The 19,842-nt window shown below is 43.4% G+C and overlaps 2 protein-coding genes across 4 annotated transcripts in view; both read left to right on the forward strand.

The window, feature by feature from the left end:
• Nucleotides 1–6,278, forward strand: part of herpud1 (homocysteine-inducible, endoplasmic reticulum stress-inducible, ubiquitin-like domain member 1) — an 11,456-nt gene extending 5,178 nt beyond the window's left edge. The window contains exons 4-8 of the mRNA XM_005748290.1: nt 555–688; nt 1,689–1,799; nt 1,889–2,257; nt 4,425–4,536; nt 4,754–6,278. Coding sequence (XP_005748347.1) covers nt 555–688; nt 1,689–1,799; nt 1,889–2,257; nt 4,425–4,536; nt 4,754–4,927 — 900 coding nt within the window. The 3' untranslated portion in view covers nt 4,928–6,278. The remainder of the gene's footprint in view (nt 1–554; nt 689–1,688; nt 1,800–1,888; nt 2,258–4,424; nt 4,537–4,753) is intronic.
• A 605-nt stretch (nt 6,279–6,883) lies between these two features.
• On the forward strand, nt 6,884–19,311 carry cetp (cholesteryl ester transfer protein, plasma). Of its 3 annotated transcripts, XM_005748291.1 has the most exons (19): nt 6,884–7,287; nt 7,501–7,635; nt 7,864–8,159; nt 8,665–8,779; nt 8,861–8,992; nt 9,926–9,996; nt 11,505–11,592; nt 11,665–11,734; nt 11,822–11,882; nt 12,962–13,053; nt 13,204–13,303; nt 14,210–14,289; nt 14,865–14,915; nt 14,989–15,141; nt 15,275–15,342; nt 16,623–16,665; nt 17,037–17,106; nt 18,260–18,345; nt 18,424–19,311. In XM_005748291.1, exons 3-19 carry the CDS (start codon nt 8,021–8,023, stop codon nt 18,499–18,501), a joined length of 1,497 nt encoding a protein of 498 aa, XP_005748348.1. In that variant the 5' UTR covers nt 6,884–7,287; nt 7,501–7,635; nt 7,864–8,020; the 3' UTR covers nt 18,502–19,311. The 3 variants fall into 3 exon arrangements, with proteins under 3 accessions (XP_005748348.1, XP_005748349.1, XP_013770159.1); XM_005748292.1 differs by lacking the exons at nt 18,260–18,345; nt 18,424–19,311 and adding an exon at nt 16,771–16,831 and having other exon boundaries at nt 7,869–8,159; nt 17,037–17,081; XM_013914705.1 differs by lacking the exons at nt 17,037–17,106; nt 18,260–18,345; nt 18,424–19,311 and adding an exon at nt 16,771–16,969 and having other exon boundaries at nt 7,869–8,159.
• Nucleotides 19,312–19,842: the final 531 nt, after the last annotated feature.

Here is a 19,842-nt window from a genome sequence, read left to right on the forward strand (position 1 = left end):
CACTGCGCATGCGCGTTTTACTCATATTCTATCGCGATATTTCATTTTCCTATCGTTGCCTAACATTATACCGGTATTACCGTGAACGGTATAATATGGCCCAGCCCTAGTTTGCACTTCAAATGCTTTTCTAAATATTTTGTAAGTTTTGTTGAAGTTTCGAGGATATTTTCAGACTGAGTTAGTTTGGGCTCTGATGGTGACCAATTCCAATCAAGAAATCAGTGTGAGATTTTGTAAGTAACCTCAAGACACTGTGGTAAAGAGCGCTGCAGATGTGCTTCTTCACCTCCGCCCTTATTGTTGCCCCGCTGTGTAGTGGAACTGTTCTGCTTCAGCTGTTATCTACCAGAAGTCAGCCCAGACACTAAAGCTGGCATGCATTAGTATCAGTACACTTCCAAGCTGGAAACAAAGCTGCAGAAACAAAATGTGGTAGATCTGATAACACAGGTCTCAGCAGATGTTTCGTGCTGGGGATTTTTTGTTTGTTTTATTTTGTTTTGGGGGGTTTGCAGAAAAAAAATGACATCAAACTCTTCTTCCCTTTGCAGACCAAAGAGCCACATTCCTCCAGTCCACAGCCCACACCAGCCCAGACTCCCAGCCCACCAGAGCTGCGGCAGAGGAGGCCGGCCTCCGCAGCTCCAGCACACACACAGACTCCTGTGTGGCCTCCTGCTGCCATGTAAGCAACAAAGGAAGAACTTCAGCTTGTGTGTCAGTGTGCTTTAATCCATCGCAGCAGTGTTTGCACTGTCAGAGAGAATGACCGCTATGCAGCCAAACCACTGAACATTTTTTTATTCACCTTTAATACAACGCAGCTATGACTGCTAACTGTACAGTAAGCCATCGCTGACTTCCCTTCTCCACTTCCCCACTCGGGGAATCCCAGTTTCAAAACCAAGTGACCTTCGGTTAAACTAACCTTTTAAAAGCTGAAGAACAGTCGAATCCTGATCATGTGATTTCTGGATCTTTGTTATTGTTTGTCAGCGACATTCAACAAAAACCCCAAAAGCTGAACTTAAAAATCATCAGTCGTGATAAAGATGCAGAACATGGAAGAAGCCACAGCTTTGCAGGTTGTGCTTTCTGAGGGGCCACTGTTTTCTGTGTCAGGCCATTTTTTAAATTGCAAACATGTAGCTGCTTTTAAGGTGGATTAAGGTATAATTTGTAGTTAATTTCATTTAAGCAGTGCAGAGCACTACCTCTGGAACCAGTATCAAAGATCACTGTTTCAGGAGCTCACAGCAAACATCAAAGTGTTTTGAATTTTCAAAAGTAACCACCAACAAACAGAAATGGTGACTGTAGTTCCTGGAACCAAGAAGACTGAAAATAATCAAGCATAGCTGCAAAATCAGCTGATGTTAGTTGGAGCTCCGCTGACCCCGCTCTACACATACAATTACTAAATCTCATTTTATTCATCGTATTAAAGCTGCTTTAGTCTACAGTTGTTGTGCATCTGCAGGCCGCTTTGCAACCCACCATCGCTCAGTGCCTGCTCTGCTTCGTACCGGCCTCTTTCTGCTGCACTCCACGTATGGGACTGAAGGCAAACACAGTCCCAGCACAGAGATGTTCTCTCGCGTATAAACGACTGCAGATGTCAGAAAATGATTTCTGTTTCCTAAAGAGAAGCGAAGATTAACAGTCTTGTGTCATGTCCCCGGCAGGACTGGAGCTCCTCAGATGACCCAGCCAACCTTTCCCACCTACTCCCTGTACAGCCCCCAGCAGCTGCTGTGGCTCCAGCATGTCTACGCTCGACAGTATTATATGCAATAGTGAGTTCTGCTTCACACGCTGAAGGTTTTACACCCACAGCCACGTCTTGTGTTTGTCTGACTACTAATTCTCATTTTCCCATCACCAGCCATGCAGCTTTAGCAGCAGCAGGCAGCATTCCCACAACAGCTCCAACCATTGGCCAGTACCCTCCTGTTCCCGCCCACCAAGTACCCGTCCCTGCCCCGCTAGCTGATCAGAACCCCATCAACAACCTGCCAGCCAATCAGAATCCAGTGCAGGATGGCGCTTTCATCAACCCCGGGGAGGCCAACCAGAACATGCGGATGAACGCGCAGGGCGGAGCCGTTGTGGAGGACGAGGAGGGCATGGAGCGCGATTGGCTGGACTGGTTGTACTCTGCTGCAAGATTCGGGGTCCTGATGATGATCGTGTACTTCAACTCCAACCTGAGCCGCTTCCTGCTGGTGATGGGCACCCTGCTCCTCATGTACCTGTAAGTGTGCAGCTGTGGGTTCAGAGAGCTGCTGTAATCACTAGATTTAAGTCACAGGGGTCAACAAGAGTCTGGTTTTCTGAGTTCTCCCTTTTTAGCGTCACTTGGTGAATTGCACACCAACACGCCTCGCCCATTTAAAGCCCAGCAGCCTGTCTGAGTCACAGACGGAGCCGATGGGTGTGTATACACAGAGCCCCACCTGCAGGACATGGATCCTTTAAACCTGTTACACCAGCAAGGGGAACAAAAAAAGGTCCCTATACAGACCGATATAAGAAATATTATATTTGTCTAGCAGACCTGTACAAATTAGACTCGAGCTGCTGTAAGAGCAGTTTTGGTAACACTTTGGTTACACTTGATATTTAGTGGTAGGTACACTAAAATAAGGAGTAATGTCAGATTTTTAAGATAAGACTTTATTGATCCCAGGACGGGGAAATTTTTTGCGTTAGCTCAGGTACAGATATCAGAAGGAAAAATACAAAAAAAGTACAAACAAATTAAAAAATAAAATAATACACTATATGCAACGGTAGCATACACAGTATGTGATTACGAATATGGTTGTGGAAATATGCAAGACATAAACTATATAGCTTAACATAACTATTCTACCACTGCTACAGAAGACAAATGAATAAGTTAAGCACTGCAGGTGCTTCAGTTACTACTTTCCTGGTAATTTAGTGGAAAAACAAACTATTTCTTTCTATCCTGTACTGTTCAGGGGCAGCCTTATTATAGAGCAGCTTACCCTTTGCCAACTTCTTGGTATTGTGCAGGAAAGGAGACAAATATTGTGCTATAAAAATGTAAATATGATCTGAAACCGTCACCTCTCAAAGTAAAATGAACTTTTTCAGTGATTTACTGTTAAAGTGGAAGTGAAGATGGTAGACCTATGATCTGACAGCAGACACGTTCAGCGTTAAATGAAGTGTCATTTCTTTTTTTAACATTATTGCTCTTTTGGGTCGACGAATATCAGTCATGTTTCTGTCAGTACTCTGCTTCTTCATATGTACTGACTGCTGTCCTAAGTGAGTCTAAACCACTGAATAAAGCCTGAACTTCCTCTTACTGAAAAAGCTCAGACCGCAGTACTTCCTCTGCTGCGGGGCTGCCACACAATCATTTTTACTGCAAAAGCTTTGAAATATTTGCATCTCTCTGTGAAGGAGGGAGTTTCCGGGCTCAGCTGTGTACTGCTGACTTAAAGTCGAGTGATTTCATTAATGATGGCTGCACTGATAGCCTATCGTGACGCATACGAGTTGCTGTTGACATCGATCAGCCGTGTTGGCAGGATGTGCTGACTCCCTTCCTTTAAAAAGTTTTTCTTTAAATCTTAAAACTCTGGAAGCTGTTAAAGAAAGGAGCGCTCACCGAAGGCTTCGTTTGAAGGGTTTGCTGCTGGTCGTGCTTACACTCTTATTGAGACTGGAGATCACGCTGTCATCATCAGCCGTGCTGCCCCCGGCCCACTTCCCTCTTGCTGACCGACGACCTCTACGGCTCAGTTCTGTGTTTGTTTTTTACGTTTAATCATGATGGTAGACTTTAAATCCTCACAAATGAGTTCACAGGTGTCAGCACTCAGCTGAAGGTTGACTGAAAGCATCACCTGCAGTTAGTTTCTAATCACTTCTTAGTTTTTGGAATAAAAGGCTCTAGACGAGCGCTCACGTGTTTTGTTGCCGTGACAACTTTATTAAGTGCTTAAATGTCATGTGTAATGTCTTCAGCTTCTCATCGTAAGCAGAAATCTGATCTGACATTTAGTTTTTCTCAATAAATGACTCGTATCGAGTTCTATGAGATCATGTTTTCGAGCCTTGTGCTGCACCCAGCTGCCCGCTGCTGACCCCTAGTGTTCACTTTCAGATTTATCTAACTGGTGTTTAGGTGGTGCAGCAGTTTTCCTTAACCACAGGGAGCAGAAAATGGGGGGCAAGAAGTTTTTAACCACAGGCCTGAGCTCTTGATCCAGCGTTCTGATGGAGACTAGCGTGCTGAAACCAGGCACTGGCAGCTCTGTGTGGGCATCACGTGCAGGAAGATCCAACCACGATGTGACGTTACAGACCTTTGGAGCTTCTTTCAGGATTATAGATGGTTAGCTTTTCCTTGTAACCCATGAATTTCCTGCCTTGTCTTCCAGACACACCGTCGGCTGGTTTCCCTTCAGAAGGAGAGTGCAGGTCCCAGAACCCAACCAGCTGCAGCCCCCCGAGAACCAGCAGAACCAGAACAGGAACCCAAACCTCAATCCAGTAAGAAACTCATCATTTTTCTCTCTTGTTCACTTTTTCCTACATTGATGAAACTCCAGCTAAATGCTGCACACTGAGAAAAGACTGAATGTTTTTGAAATGAGCTAGCAGAGAGACCCGGGTCAGGTCGAGTCGCTAACCTGCACACAGGCCCTGATGTTTGCTGTAGTGGGTGAATTAAGTGCTGCAGGCTGATGTGTGACGTGTGTCTCCTCAGGCAGGTGAGCACGCCGACAGACAGCAGGAAGAACCAGCAGCTGAAGGATCAGAGGGAACGATGACAGCGGTGTTGGTGCCTCCTCACCGAGTGTCCGTCATGTGGACGGCCTGGGTTTTCTTCAAAACCTTCTTCTCCTCCCTCGTACCCGAGGCCGCTCAGGCTGTGGCCTAACTGAACATCTGGGACGGAGGACTGATTGCAGACAGTTCCTGCTCTTCTGTCATCTCTGGAGATGTTTCTTGAAGCGTGGGTGGAAGGCGTTTACCGAATAATAAATGGATGCAGACAAGAGCGCTGCACCTCAGTGCTCCGAGTTCCTGTGACTTTGATCTTTCAAGTGAGCGGGAAGCAAACCACACCAGCAAGAATCCCAAGAACTGCCAAAAAATGTGGACAGAATCAAAGATGCAAGACCTGAAAATATATTAATAAATCCTCCAACAGGATCCCAGCCGACCTGACCACATACATCCACTGCCTGCCACCAGCCCCCCACCCTGATCGTTCCCTCCTTTTGTCCACAAAGTGGCAGCGGGTGCCGATAATCCTCCTGAAAGCTGAAACTGTTGTGCCTAAAACGCTCTTCATGTAACGACGTTTACATCCACATGCCTTCTGATTTAAAATCATGTGCCACGCCGTGGTCGCTGCGTGGCCCGGCTCCGTGAATCAGTATTCGGCTCATCCGAGGACGCGTGGGTGCACGAGTGTCTGTAACACTCAATCGGACTGAAACGTTCGCCTCTTCCAAAAGCGGCTAAACTTATCTTCGCATTGAATTTTTAAAATCAGGGTCCTCAAAATTATATGTATATATAAGGATTTCTGTTATTCATATATTTAGGGACCTTTATTTGCTTCCTTACACTTTTTATAGTTAATCAGAAACAAGCTGAAGGTTTGTCCAAACATCCACATTAACACAAGTGAAAACGACACTTTACTCATGTTATTTTCCCTTTCAGTGAGTGGCAATTGTGACCAAATACAATTTGAAATCAATCTGTAAAACAGTGATGGCGGTGCAGCTTAAAATACGTTTTGTAATTGTATTGTATGTACACGAAGCACTTTATAACATGTATCTTATGCAAAGAGAGGTTGTGATTTCTATTAATGCCGAGTTGCTTTTACTGTCAGAGACTGGACAAAGTTTCGTTTTAAAGTGCGACTTGATGTGAAACTGAAATTCAGTTCATCAGCTGTGCTTGTTTTGGGTTTTTTCTTTGGTCCTCAGAAGAGAATAAACAGATGTTAATATCATAACAATGCCTCTGAAAAGAAGCAGCTTTTAGCAGAGGTTAAAGGTCACAGCCCTTCCTGTAATCCAGTCTAGTTTGCTTAGCGCTTAAGCCCCGGGTGTTAGCACTCCGGTTCCCTGTGAGGGGACGACGGTCGCTCGTGGGTCACAGTCTGCGATTGGAAATTTCTTTTTTAATCGTCTTTCCATTACAAATGGATGAATGCTGTACAGTGAAGTGTGTTTTCCAATAATGGATGCAATAAATATTCTTAACTTTAATGATTCCTTATTTTGTGGATTTGTTTCTTCTGATGTTTGATGACCGCATGTTTAAACATACTGAGGCTCGAGTCCCCCCACTGCATGTGCTGCCTGCAGGCACAGTCACAGTACAAACACATTGAAATTATAGGTTCAGCACAGCAAGCTAACAATTATATTTGCAGGCTGGCTTGATTTGCCGAATGCAAATAATTAATACAAAGTAGAATCCACTAGTTAAAAACAGGCCAATGCAAAGTTTGGCTGCTCTGCCTGCATCCAAGGGGTGTAAGCCTCCTGTTATTAAATGGAATTTTAGAGTATTTCCTTTTGAAATTAAAATGTAATCGGATACAAACACAGGTTATTGCATTAGAAGTCAGAAATAATTATTTAGGTAGTGCAAAATTTCCTGGTAAAGGGAAAAGCAAGCGGAGTCAAACCTTTCACCACCAGGGGGCAGTCTTCTTTTTCCATATGTCAGTGCGCCACAGGCTGGCTGTGGCTACAACGTAGCGGCCATCACCAGTGTGTGAATGTGTGCGTGAACGGGTGGATGACTGGATATGTAAAGCGCTTTGGCGTCCTTAGGGACTAGTAAAGCGCTATATAAATACAGGCCATTTACCATTGTAGCTGATGAATAAGTGTCCAGAAAACGCATGTTGTAGCTCTGCCTCCAGAGTTTTCTGCTCCAGCCTCCTCCCTCAGTGTAAACAGGTAACGTGTGGGAATCAAACTGGAGCTGACACGTTACCACAGCAAGCAGCTCATCCACCTGGATGCAGACAGCCACGCTGGATCCTCATGCAGTGAGCTCATGTTCATGTGCTGATAGCAGAAGCACAGAAGATGCGGACTGATGAGCGACGTTTCTTCAGTCATGTAGATGTTTCGCTTGACACTTGGTTTCAGAGCTCGGGAGTACCTGCAGTGTGTCCAAACCTTTCAGGAACAGAGCAATAAGCAGCTTCGTGTCACTGGACCAATCATCTGCAGCAGCTGAGAGCGGGCTGCCTTTGTCCAGGTTGGTGAACTTGTGCCTCCCACAGCCTCTCGTTTCTGTCTCACACTCGTGTTTTTAGAGTGGAAGAACCAATCAATAAAGTCAGCTGATGCCATCGCACATAAAACACCCACACTTATTGATTCCTGTTAAGGCCCCAGCTAGATCAGTGCCCCCTTTGTTGTTACGTCCAGGCTCCGTCAGCTGTACCTCCCCTTTCGTCTCCTCTTACAGGGAGCTCCTGTTTCATTGTGACCCTGCATTTATTCAGGAACGCTGGCCCTGAATGTTAGTCCCCTGATGAGAGGAGGAAAGGCTGGAATCAGAGGCTCCGTGTCCTTTTGCTCACTTTTAAGGCGTCTTTGTGGGGTACGTATGCAGGCAGTGTTGCCTTCTGCTTCTTGTTTTGTCCCAGTTTGAAAAGAAAGGGATGCATTCTTTGTCCTGCTGAAGAGCTCAAAACTCCAGAGTCTGTGCTCATACCTGAGGTGATAGGACAGGTTGGACTTTGATCAGTTTACTTTAACGGGGACAGACCTGAGTCAGTGTTTGTCCTTTCAACGAGTCTGAAGCACAAGACTTGTCTTTCTCTGTCAGCACAGATATCAGGAGCACAGTTTTCCATGTTCCTGATGATCCATTAGTAAAGCCAGAACCGAGGGAACCAGGATTCACCTGCTGTGCTCCGACAGAACCGTCCACAGGGTTAGACACCTCAGCCAGTTCTCAGAAAGGGAAAACCACCTCATGCACGATGCCCGGCAAAGTCCCACTGCTGCTGCTGTCGTTGCTGTCCTGGTTCGGCACATCCCACTGCTGCCTGCAGGACCCCGCTTCAGCCTACAGATTCACCGGAGCTGTGTGCAGGCTCACCTACCCCGCTGCTGTCGTGTGTGAGTCTATTTTTCCTGGAATTGATTTGACTCCATTTATTGATTTTATCTAATCATCCACTCAAGCAGCGACTTTCTGGAACCAAAGAGCAGGAACAGAGTGACGATTTTATTCAAACACATACATTCAGTGAAGTTTCCGGATAGTTTTCCCTGTTTGCAGTGAAATAGCAGCAGCAGCTTTAACATGATTTCATTCAGTTGGTCGTCAGGTGAAGTGCACGTCACATCTATCTGCCACAAACCTCAGTCTGGTTGTGTTTAAGTTTCTTTTCTCCTCACTGATGTTTTAGGGTCTTATGAAGTTCATTCATGTGATTATTGCAATTTGGTGCTAATAAAACAAAAAGATTAAAACATTTAAATGGAAAATAAGACTTGTTTTCAGCCAGTTCTGAAAGTTTTACTTAATGGGAAGTATTCACGTCGGCTCATCTGTCAGATTAGGTCACCACAGATCACAACCCTGTGGTGTTTTAGAGCACACGTGCTTTTATCTTTGCAGTGAATGAGAAAACCACTAAAGTGATCGAGGCTGCTTTTCAACACGCCCGATACCCGAGCATGAAGGGGGAGAAGTCCCTGCTCTTCATTGGAAAGGTCATGTACGGCCTGGACAAGTGAGGAGACACACACACACACACTATAAACATATATGTGACACCCATGGTGAAAAAGCGTGTCCGTCCTTCACCGTCCAGTTTGGAGATTCACAACCTGTCGATTGGTCAGAGCGCGTTTGAGCTGCATCCAGGTGAAGGCATCGCCATGGAGATAAGCAATGTGTCTGCAGTGTTCAAGGGCAGCATCCAGTATGGATACGGCAGCTGGCTGTGAGTATGTGTGACCGACAGTGGCACTTTGTACAGTGTGGTAGCCACAGGTGCACACACACACACACACACACACACACACACACACACACACACACACACACACACACACACACACACACACACACCACCATATAATCTGATCTACAGATTCTTAGAGACTACTGCACATCACCTCGCTGAATCATGTTACTGTTGGTCTGATGAGAGGTGTGGATACTGGACTCAGTGATGCTACTGTCAGGTTGTGTTTGGTTGTAGTTTAGCCACATGCTGCACAATTGTTACCTTTAAAACAAGATCAGAGAAGCAACGCTGCTAATTTAAACCATAAAAAATCCAAATCCACGTTCGCATTAGAGAGCAGCCCTGGTTTTGCTCAAAACAGTTTTAACACGGGTCTCTATGGAGACCGACTTTCTTTCATGCTAATGCTCTTCATACTCCAACGCGCCCAAAACTTCCAATTTAATTTGAATGAATGAGTCTTCACTTTGGAATCAATGATTATTTGTCAGTAATACAACCACAGCAGCGATCTGATGTCATTTCCTCCTGTAGTTTTGTTTTCAGGGCTTTAGAAATGATTCAGTTCAACGATGACTGAAAGTCGAGCAGTTTTTCTTTGTTTGCTTGTTTTTTAAACTTTGACACAGAGTTTAAATGTCAAATAGCAGCAACATGGCTGACTAGCTGGGATAGCTTTGTTGCAGTTTGAGTCTGATGGGAAAACCACTGCACTAATACTTTGTTTTTAGCATAGACAGATGGACTTTTGTGCATTTTGTGGGTGTTTTTAAACATTTTTTAGTTGAATTACATTATTTTCAGCGACTGGGCGATTACTAATTCTCAGGCGGTGAGGATTAGTAATCCCTCCTGTTTCCTGTGATCTTTGACCTTACTCTCATTTGTATTTTTCTTTTTCTTTAGTGTTAACTTCGGACATTCAGTTGACTTTGAGATTGACTCTCAGATTGATCTTGGAATCAACCCCAAACTTTGTAAGTACATCATGTACCAGTTTGTTTGACCTCTCAACAAGCCACCCCATCAGCAGTCACCGTTCCTGGGTTAGGTTTGTGTTTGTTCCACATTCATCTTGGTAGTTTTTTCCATTTTTTGATGCTTTACGTTCTAGCTCCATTAATGTATTCAAAGCTTTCAGAATGTATCAGGACTGAACATAAAAACATACAATGATCACATAAAACTCAGTGGATTGTTAAGGTTTAGTAAAACAAAAAAAGGGCATAATGAGAGGTCAGAGGAGAATGGCGAGCCTGCTTTGAGCTGACAGGGTGGCAGCAGCTGTTACAAGTTCTAACCACTTGTTCAACCAAGCTGTGCAGAAGAGCCTCTCTGAACCTGAAGCAGATGTGCTACAGCAGCAGAAGACCACACTGGATGCCTTCCTGTCAGCTAAGAACAGGAAACTGAGGGGACAGTTCATACAAGCTCACCTAAACTAGACAACAGAAGACTGGAGCCTCCATTTCTCCTGCAACATTCAGATGTCAGTGTCAGAATTTGCCATAAACCACATGGATCCATCCTGCCTTGCATCAGGGATTCAGGCTTGTGGTGCTGTTGCTGTAATGGCACATGTAAGTACCCACTGAGCATTGTTACCTGAGTGTTCCTGCTGACCGTGCCCATCACAGTGCAGCCATCTGCTGACGCCTGCTTCCAGAAGGAAAACACACCATGTCTCATCACAAAGCTGAAATAATCGCACACTGGTTTCTTAATAAACATGATGATGACTTCACTCTACGGCCTCCACGGTCACCTGGTCTCAGTCCTGAAGAGCACCTGTGGGATGTGGTGGGATGGGAGATTATCATCTCGGATGTGCAGTAACTGTCCGCATGGACCGAGTGAACGTTTCCAGTACCTTTTTGAAGGTGCTGGCAGTTCTGATGGTGAAAGGAGATCCAGTCTGACACAAGCAGGGTCTACTTTATAACATGTAAGATTATTTCCACTTAAACAAACCTTTAGTATGGGAAGAAACCCATGAAGGCACAGCAGACGCATGCCCTGGTATCTTGGACGGCTACACCAAAACTAAAAATCTAGCAAAAGGCTGCCCCCTGGTGGTGAAAGTTTTAGTTATTTTTTTGAAGAGGTTGATTGTGTGAAGTACAAACTCAGTCTAACTGCGCCGCTGCACAAATATTGCAGGGATTTAACGTGTGTCGTTTGTGTTGCAGCTTGTCGGCCTTATGTTTGTTTTCCATTAATACTTTACATCTGTATTGTATTTCACACTGTGTTATTAGTAGCATTTTACTGCAGAAAACTGCAGTAACTCCCAAGAGCAACCATGTCTGTGTATTTTATAATAATAATAATAATAATACAGTGAAAGTTTGATGTCATCATCCACCATCTTAAAATGTGGCTGCTAGTGTAGCATGTGGCGGTCTCTTTTGTTCCAGCTGACACACAATGAAGCATCATATAAACACTGAGTAGCTGTCCTCTGTCACCTGTGTGTCCCCGTCAGACTGCGGTGATGGAAAGGTAGCAGCAGACACAGCAGACTGTTACTTGAACTTTCACAAGCTGCGTCTGCACCTGCAGGGAGACAAAGAGTAAGTAACAGAAGTGGGAATGAAGCATCTGCATGAATCTCAGTGTCTGACTGTCAACATTTTTGTGGTCAGGCCGAACTGGCTGAAGAAGCTCTTCACCGACTTCATCACACTTACTGTCAAGCTGGTCATCAAGGGACAGGTGAGGGCGACAGAGACAAACCTATGATGTGCACAACAATGATTTTTGAGAAGAATAAAGCAGTGACAGGTGTCTTCTCAAATACAGATCTGTAAGGAGATCAACAAGGCGGCAAATATACTGGCTGACTTCATACAGGACACGGCAGGTACACGAAGACCTGAAGGAAGTGTTTGAAATCTAGAATTAAAATCACTTTCCTGTCCTTAACCCTTTAAGACCGACCATAGAACCAAGTCCGCCAGAGCTTATATTATATGTGTACATGCTGTGGAGCCATTTTTGGGAGCATTTCAAGTTGATATACATCAATACAACCATTATAGCCCAGATTTTAATAATATGTCTGCATTAAGTGCATAGTAATTACATAAATTGCAAAAAAGTGCAATAAACTACAAAAAAATTGAAAATCGCTTTTGTTTTTTTAACATATATTTCTAGTTAGAGAAATTTAAGAGGCTTAACCCTCAAAACAAAATAGTTTCCCACCACAGGAAATTTATTTTGAGTGTCTTCATAGTTTTATTTTTGAAATACACCAATTTTTATATACTGCAGGAAAAACGAAAATAAATATTATAATGCAAATTTGCAAAAAAGCAGCATGTGCATCAAAATATTTCCAGTAGTGCAATATGAGTCCTAAGCATCCCAGAAACGACACAGAAAGTCATAAAGTCAAAGATAACTTTTAAAAACACCAGTATAGGCTCTGAGGCCCTGATAGTAAAAAACTACATTTCCGCTAAAATGACGTCACTCCCGGTTTCAGGCAGGTCATGGCGGACATGCAAAAGTTCGCGCTGACGTCTATTCCAACCTAGGAAGTGTTATTAACAGCTGATCGGATCGGCAAAGCGTGTTTCTGGACTATTATGTTTTTGTTGCTGCAAGTGGCTTTTTGTGCAATTTTTGCAAAGCTTTATGTGGAAGGAAACTGTGACCGAGGACAAGCTGATGGCATAAGATGTAAGTACAACTCCTCTGGTTTCATATGCAAAAAAAATTATTGCGCTAGCTTACGTGGTTGCAGAGCTACCGGGATTTAAAAGTAGTTGCGCAAAACGGAGCGTGCCCGCTCCGACCGGCTTTAAAGGGTTAAGCGTCTGTTTCTGCAAAGGAACAACATGTGATTGTTTCAGTGAGATACCAGAGAAATCAGGTCTTTGGCCTCTTATGTGATCGACCACTTTTTGAAGTTTTCTATTTTATCCATGTGTGCAGAGCAGTTCCTCACTGATGGAGACATCAGCGTGGACATCGGTATCGCTGCTGCTCCGGTCATCACAGCAAACTACATCGAATCCTACCACAAGGTAAATGATGACTTTAGATACATAGTTGAATACACAGCAGTGCTGGATCGCCTTTAAATGGTGTAATGTGCAGTAATTCTTCAGTACTGGAGGACACGTAGGGGTCTAATAATGATCTCGTTGGTCACTGTGGGGCTCCACCTCTCCCAGGGACTGACCAAGTACAACAACAAGGTTGCTGTCATCAATGAATCGGTTTTCCAGCCGAGTCACCTGACTGAAGACAGGATGATCTACTTTTGGATTTCAGGTTAGCAGCAGACGCTCTGTTTATCTTGTGTATTTTATTTTCCAGGTAATTTACACCTTTGTGAAGTGAAATTCCACCAGGTACTATAGAAGGCAATGACCACACTCCCCGTTTCTGTCCTCTCTATCCCCTCACCCCCACCAGTCACAGCAGAGGGATGGCCCTCTGTGAGCTCGGTCCTCCTAAAGGGAGTTCTTCCTCCCCACTGTTGCCAAGTCCTTGTTAATATTGGATCATCCACTTGTTGGGGCTTTACAAGTTTCAGATTAATTTGTAGCTTTGGAAGTCTGCCACAAAAGAAAGAAACATGAAAAACAGCACATAGACATGCTCAAGACGGCCTGCTGGAGTTCAGTCTGAGCTTCAGAATGGGGCTTGAGTGGCTGTAAACGTGGAGTGTTTTTGGAGCCAGACGAACTGTCGGAGTATTTCAGAAGCTGCTGATCTGCTGGGATTTTCCCACACAAACATCTCTGGGTTCACAGAAAATGGTCTGAAAAAGAAGAATATCCAGAGAGAGCAGCAGCAGAAACTGAAATAATAATGGATGTAGAAGAGCGTCTCTGAACCTTAAGCCAAAATCAGCAGAAGACTCCTCCAGGTGTCACATCTGTTCAAGAACAGGAAACTGAGGCTTCAAATCACCACACAAGACTGGAACCGGAAATTGGAACATTTCTCCTCAAAGCCGTCAAGTCAAGACACTGAGCCAAACGAGTGTCGAGGTTATGTAGCTGAAACACTGAAACCAGATAAAGGATGATCAAACTGTGTCCCATCCATGCTCTTTAACATTCAGAGGTTTATTTATACAAAAATAAAATAAAAACTATTTTATTTAAATATATTGAAAAACTTTTATTTGTACGTGGAAAGCTATTAATGCAAATGTTGTTTTGACCACAGACCAGTTCTTAAACCCGATGCTCAAAGCAGCTCACCAGGATGGCCGCTTTCAGCTGAATGTCTCTGGAGAAGAGCTCACTGTAAGTACTTCAGCCTGACCTAAAAGCTCCATGTCAGACATTTGTGGTATCTTCTTGCTCGATCTGGGATCAGATGTTTGAACTTGCCTGCTTCCTAATTTCCTATTTTTTGTATGTTTGTCACATTTAAATGTTCAGATCATCAAACAAATTTTTCATTCACCACAGCAAGTCCTCCAGGTCCGGGGCAGCAGACCATCACGCTGCCACCACCATATTTTACTGTTGATGTTCCTTTTCTGAACTACTGTGTTACCTTTACGCCAGATGTAACGGGACACACACCTTACAAACAGTTTAACTCTGGTCTCGTCGGTCCACAGACGAGCCTCTATGTTCCTTTGCTCAGCAGTGGTTTTCATCTTGGTCTACGCCACCATGCAGGTGCTATTGGAGGAAGACTTTAACTTTGTTTACCCCTTAATAAAAAACACCTTTATTTTGTTTATCTAATATTTAACTTTGTGTGATCATCTGAAACATTTAAGTGTGACAAACATACACAAATATGAAGTCAGGAGGCCAAACACGTTTTCACACCACTGTACATGTTTGACTCTTGAATATCATTTCAGACGCTCCTCAGGACAAACCTCTCTACTGCCATGCCTGAGCTTATTAGGAAGGTAGGAGTGAAAGCTGCATATAATATATACTTTCTGAGATGGGACGTAAAGCATTTTGTGTTTTTGTGTTCAGTGTCTGCTGGATTCAGCTTCCCCAGAGTTAAGACTGTGGAGTTCATCTGTTCCACATTTGAACAGTTCCACCTCTGGAACCACAGTTTGGGTGCAGGCATCTGGACAGCTCCACTGTGAGGGCCAAGGCACACCAGTACTCTTCTTTCAGACGGTACCAGCTGCCTTTTCCTATACTGAGACAAACTGGGAAACACTTCTAATTCTCAGTATTGACACATTGCGTCTGTGCAGTGAATAAGAAAGCCATGAATTACAAAGTCTTGATCTTTGTGTTTGATGTGTAGGACATGGCCGTAGACATCACAACTTCCTATGTTAACAAGAAAGTCCTCCTGCAAGGTCATCCAACAGAGTAAGACTGGTTGACTCATATTTTTGAACACCTTGACTGATGACCCAGTTTGGTCCCAGCGGCAGCTGTGGCCTAACATTTGGCTCTAGAATGCTTTGGTGTACAGAGGAGCTCGTGCATGAGGTTTCCTCCAAACGTGGTCCTGTGCATGATGGACGAACATCTCCACTTTGGTCTCGTGTGTCCAAAGCACATTGTTCCAGAGATCTTGTGCTCGTGGGTAATTTCTCTGAGCTTTGCACAGTCTGGCCTTTGCTGGGACTTCCACTCCTGGAAAGATTGGGCTTTAATTTTCTTTTTCTTTAGTTTTTGCTAAGTGAATATTGAGACAGTGTAATGTGGTTGAATGTGTAACACACTGTGTTTTATACAATGACCCCAATAACAAGTTAGTGATCTTGGTATCAAAACAAACTAGTTCAGAGTCTAGTGTAAAAGCAAAAGTGTTGATCTTAGGCTGCGTTCACACTGCAGGCGAAAGCGCATCAAATCCGACTTCTTTGACCCTCTGCGACCATCTATCCATCATGGTGTGACAGTGTGAACGGCACAAATCCCATATTTTCAAATCTGATCTGGGTCACTTTCGTAGGTGGTGCTGAATCCGACACATATCTGATGTTTTAGAAAGCGACTGCTGTTTGATGGTCAGGTCGCATTAAATCCGTCTTTTACGTCACCGACACAAGACAGACGCCAACTATCAGCGCCGGAGAAGACATCGCGAACGCTTCCTGTCCATCCAGTGAAACTGTTGAGAAGACAACGTTGGAGAAACGAGAACATTTTCTTTGTTCTGTATAATCTGCAGCTATCCTTTGAAGCAGCGCTCCTCTCAAACAGCAATAAGGATCATTATTAGGTTGTTTACATTATTATGTCAATAACAAAATAACTTAAAGCAAAAATTGGGAAACATGAAGTCCGAAGTCTTTATATTAACGGCCATCAGTCAAACATGCTGTTGGTCTGGGTCTAAACAGAGCGCGTTTGCTGTCGCATTTTATTTGTAGTGTGAACGAGCAGACAAAAATCAGAGTTGAGCATCAAGACCTGCAGAGTGAACGCAGCCTTAGTCTGTTGCTTGGAGAAAAGATTTAAAAGGAACTCCAAAGGCTCACCTGTGCTGTCTGACTTCCACTTTTACTGTTCTCACCTAAGTGTAAGGATGTAAGTGTTAGACTCTGATATCTGATATAAAACTTATCTGCAGATGTAACTTCGGTCAGTTTGTCCTGTTCGTCTACGCCTGTGTGTGATTGTGATCCTCTTTCATTTAGGATCTCAGCATTCAGAGCTGAGCTGCCGTTACAGGATCAGCAGGTAGGCAGGCAGAATAATACGAGTGTTTTTAACCTGCTCCATTTCCTTTATTTTGGATATTGTTGTGCGGTTGTGCTAATTTTGTACCTTTGACATCCTTTATAGAGCTGCTGTCAAACAACACGTCAAACTTTATGCTTTAAAAACTTCAATCACTGCTGAAAAAGTAATTTTCATGAATTCACCCTGAAAGCATTACACACGTTAAAGTGTTATTTTAGATGTATGACAACCTGCACAGATTTGTACATTATTACTGAACTGTTAAGTGTGAGTAATTCAGTCTTTCTTCAGATTATTTAATTCCCAGTTAAACTGAACATTTCCATTTCTGGTTAGACTTCATCGGTAACCTTTCCCTTTCTTTCTAGCGACATGATGAAGCACTCGAGTTCCTAAAGGAAGCTGTGGTGAAAGTTGGAACTCCCAAAGTCCTGTCTGGTAAGAAGCACAGCGCCTCAGCTCCGTCCTCAAACCTTTCACATTATTAGAATAAAGTCTATAAGACTGCATGAGTTTTATCATTACTACGCCTCTCTGCCAGACACTTATGAAAGCGCTTGTTGATTTACCATCAAACAGCTGATCCAGTGCTTCAGCTTGAATGATTCTTCAAAGTGAACATAATCACTGCATGTACAAAGGCTCATTTACACCATTTCGCTCTCAAAAACAGGTCAGTAAGTGAAGCTGGATCAGCGTTGACAAAAGTGTAGACTTTCTTTACGAAATTACAGATCTCTGAGTTACAAATACTCCAGTAAAAAGTTCAAGCACTGAGTAACTTCTATACTCCAGTGAAAGTAAAACCGTGCAGCCTCAGAAATATAGTTAGAAAGTAAAGAGTAGCGAATTCTACTCACCACTTTTGTGAAAAGGTAACTGAACCTTTTACTATGTTAATATAATAGGAAACAATATTATTCCAATCTAAGTTCTAATTGTCACGTAAGCTTCAGTCTGTCATGTCGGACACGTGCAGTGAAGGAGAATTTCATCAAAACAACTATTTTCTGTTGCCTACATTGTGGAGCGTGATTTTTTCAAAGTACTTCTTGGTCCTGTCATTAGTCAGCTGGCACTAATGAATCTAACAGCACAAATCAACCTGGTGCTGTAACCTTGTGTACTGACAGAAGATGGTGCTAGACACTTTCTAAAAACTTGAAGCACTTCTTCCTTAACCTCCTAAGACCTGAACTCTTCCACGACATGCATTTTTAATTTCTCTTTGCTATTTGGGCACATTGGGGCCCGATGAATGTAAAAACAAAGAATTACCTGATTTTATTTTTTTACCTGAAAAATCAGAGCCACTTATGAGGATATTCGTTTAAATTTTCGATAGAACAGTAGCAGCATAACGTCCTCGTAAGTGGATATCAGGCCCTTGTAGAGCAAAATGGAGTATTTTGGTCTAAATAACCTGAAGTGTGATGTCCACATATGTGGACGCAGGTGCTAGGAGGTTAAATCCAGCTTCACAGCCGGTGTTACATCTGTGTCAGAGAGCGAGAGCAGATGGTGTAAACAAGCCTTTGTACAGTTAGTGTGTCATTTCCACTCTGAAGGATGCTTTTGTGGTTTGTTCCAGTTCTGGGAGTTGAGCTAACCAGGCTTCTGGACAAACAGGGATTGTACCAGTTTGACCTCTTTAACCCTGAGGTGCTTCCCCGGGACGTGAGTCTTCTCCTTCCTCTTTCTGTATGTGTTGTATCCCTGCATTCTCACAGCTTCTGCCTCTTATCTCTGCTGCAGGGCTTTGTGGTGATTCAGATGGATTTTGGTTTCCCCCATCACCTTCTGGTCGAGTTTCTCAAGAGGACACTGCAGTAACCTTTAAATGTCCGACCCGAGAGTGTGTTTTAATCTGAAAACTCAGCTAGGACTGATGTGAGTCAGAACATGCTTCTGTCAGTTAGTTGGTGAACATTTTGTTTGTTGTCGTTTGATTAAAATTAAATACCATGTAAAAGCTTCTGCAGGTGATGTACAGTCAGTAAAGATTACCACAATTATTGTGAGACTTTTCCTCACCTGATTGTGTGAGTTATTGAGATCAACACAAGGTGTGAGTGAAAGGAGGCGTCCACGTCCACTGTGAACGACCATCCTTGAACAGAGGAGCTGGCTTACACCTGTCTGCCACCTATAATCTAGTTTTGAGATCCTAGACGCCTTATCGCCCACTCACAGCTTTGACAAATGCCCAGCTGGGACAAGCACATTTACTCAGGGCTTTGATGATGTGGTGTTCTTCTGTTTCCCTGACGGCTGTATCTGTGGGGATGGTGTTCACTCTGTGCTGGAGCGTCCTGTAGCATACGAGTGTTTATTTTCACACTGACGTTTGAGACACTGCTCTGATAAACATAATCACAGTTATTCTGTCTGGAAACAGGAGTGTATTTTCACGAGGATGAAAATACACAGTTATTAACTGTTTTATTGTTTGTTTTGTGCCTGTAAAGTTTAGTTTTGCTTTGGTGGACAGTCATTGTTTGAGAGATGCTGTAGAAGGACAGAATACCTGCACCGTGATCCAAGTCCACTCGTAAAGGACTGAACCTCAGACAGGAGTTTGGATGTTTTACTAGTGTATGTTTTTTGTCATAATCCCAAGATTGTTCATTAAAACTCACATTCATATGCTGAATAACGTGCTGTGTTGGTTAGCGTTCTCTTATAAAGTTTATTAATAACTCCTGTCCCCTGGTCTGATAGTAGAAAGATTTGTTTGGGCTGTAGCTTCACCTCTTAAAACACAATTTAATGGGATATTCTTTACTGACATCTGAACACAGAAACATGTTTTCAGTGCAAGAAATTCACAGAAGCAGTTTTAGTGAAGCTTTTTTATTCCAGCTTTCAGACAGCAGTCACACAGCCTTGGAATCCTTTACCCACATTTTTTCTTATATCAACTACAACAGAGTTTACGTTTAGTAAACTTATACAAGTATAAAAAAATACTTTATAGGTCAGATTTGTGGGTTTTATTGAGATGTGTTTCTCTCCATTTTAGACCTCTTTCAGCAGAAGGCCATAAGGACGGATGGCCCGTTTCACCATCTCCTCTTCTTTTTCCACCGATAATCCAGCTGGGATGCTAACCAGCCAGTATTTACTGTTGTTGTGTTTCTCTCTATAAGTTGGGTCGATCCGATTCTGCAGAAT

This window comes from Pundamilia nyererei, unplaced genomic scaffold (genome assembly GCF_000239375.1).
Source record: "Pundamilia nyererei isolate P.nyererei 1_Seehausen unplaced genomic scaffold, PunNye1.0 scaffold00218, whole genome shotgun sequence".
Classification (NCBI taxonomy): domain Eukaryota; kingdom Metazoa; phylum Chordata; class Actinopteri; order Cichliformes; family Cichlidae; genus Pundamilia; species Pundamilia nyererei.

Bases quoted from the DNA above. Each gene is read 5' to 3' on its own strand.
- cetp (XM_005748291.1), top strand. From the start codon at position 8,021: ATGCCCGGCAAAGTCCCACTGCTGCTGCTGTCGTTGCTGTCCTGGTTC. The intron at 13,054-13,203 runs GTAAATGATGAC...CACCTCTCCCAG, and splicing joins ACATCGAATCCTACCACAAG to GGACTGACCAAGTACAACAA. The intron at 15,343-16,622 runs GTAAGACTGGTT...TCTTTCATTTAG, and splicing joins CTGCAAGGTCATCCAACAGA to GATCTCAGCATTCAGAGCTG.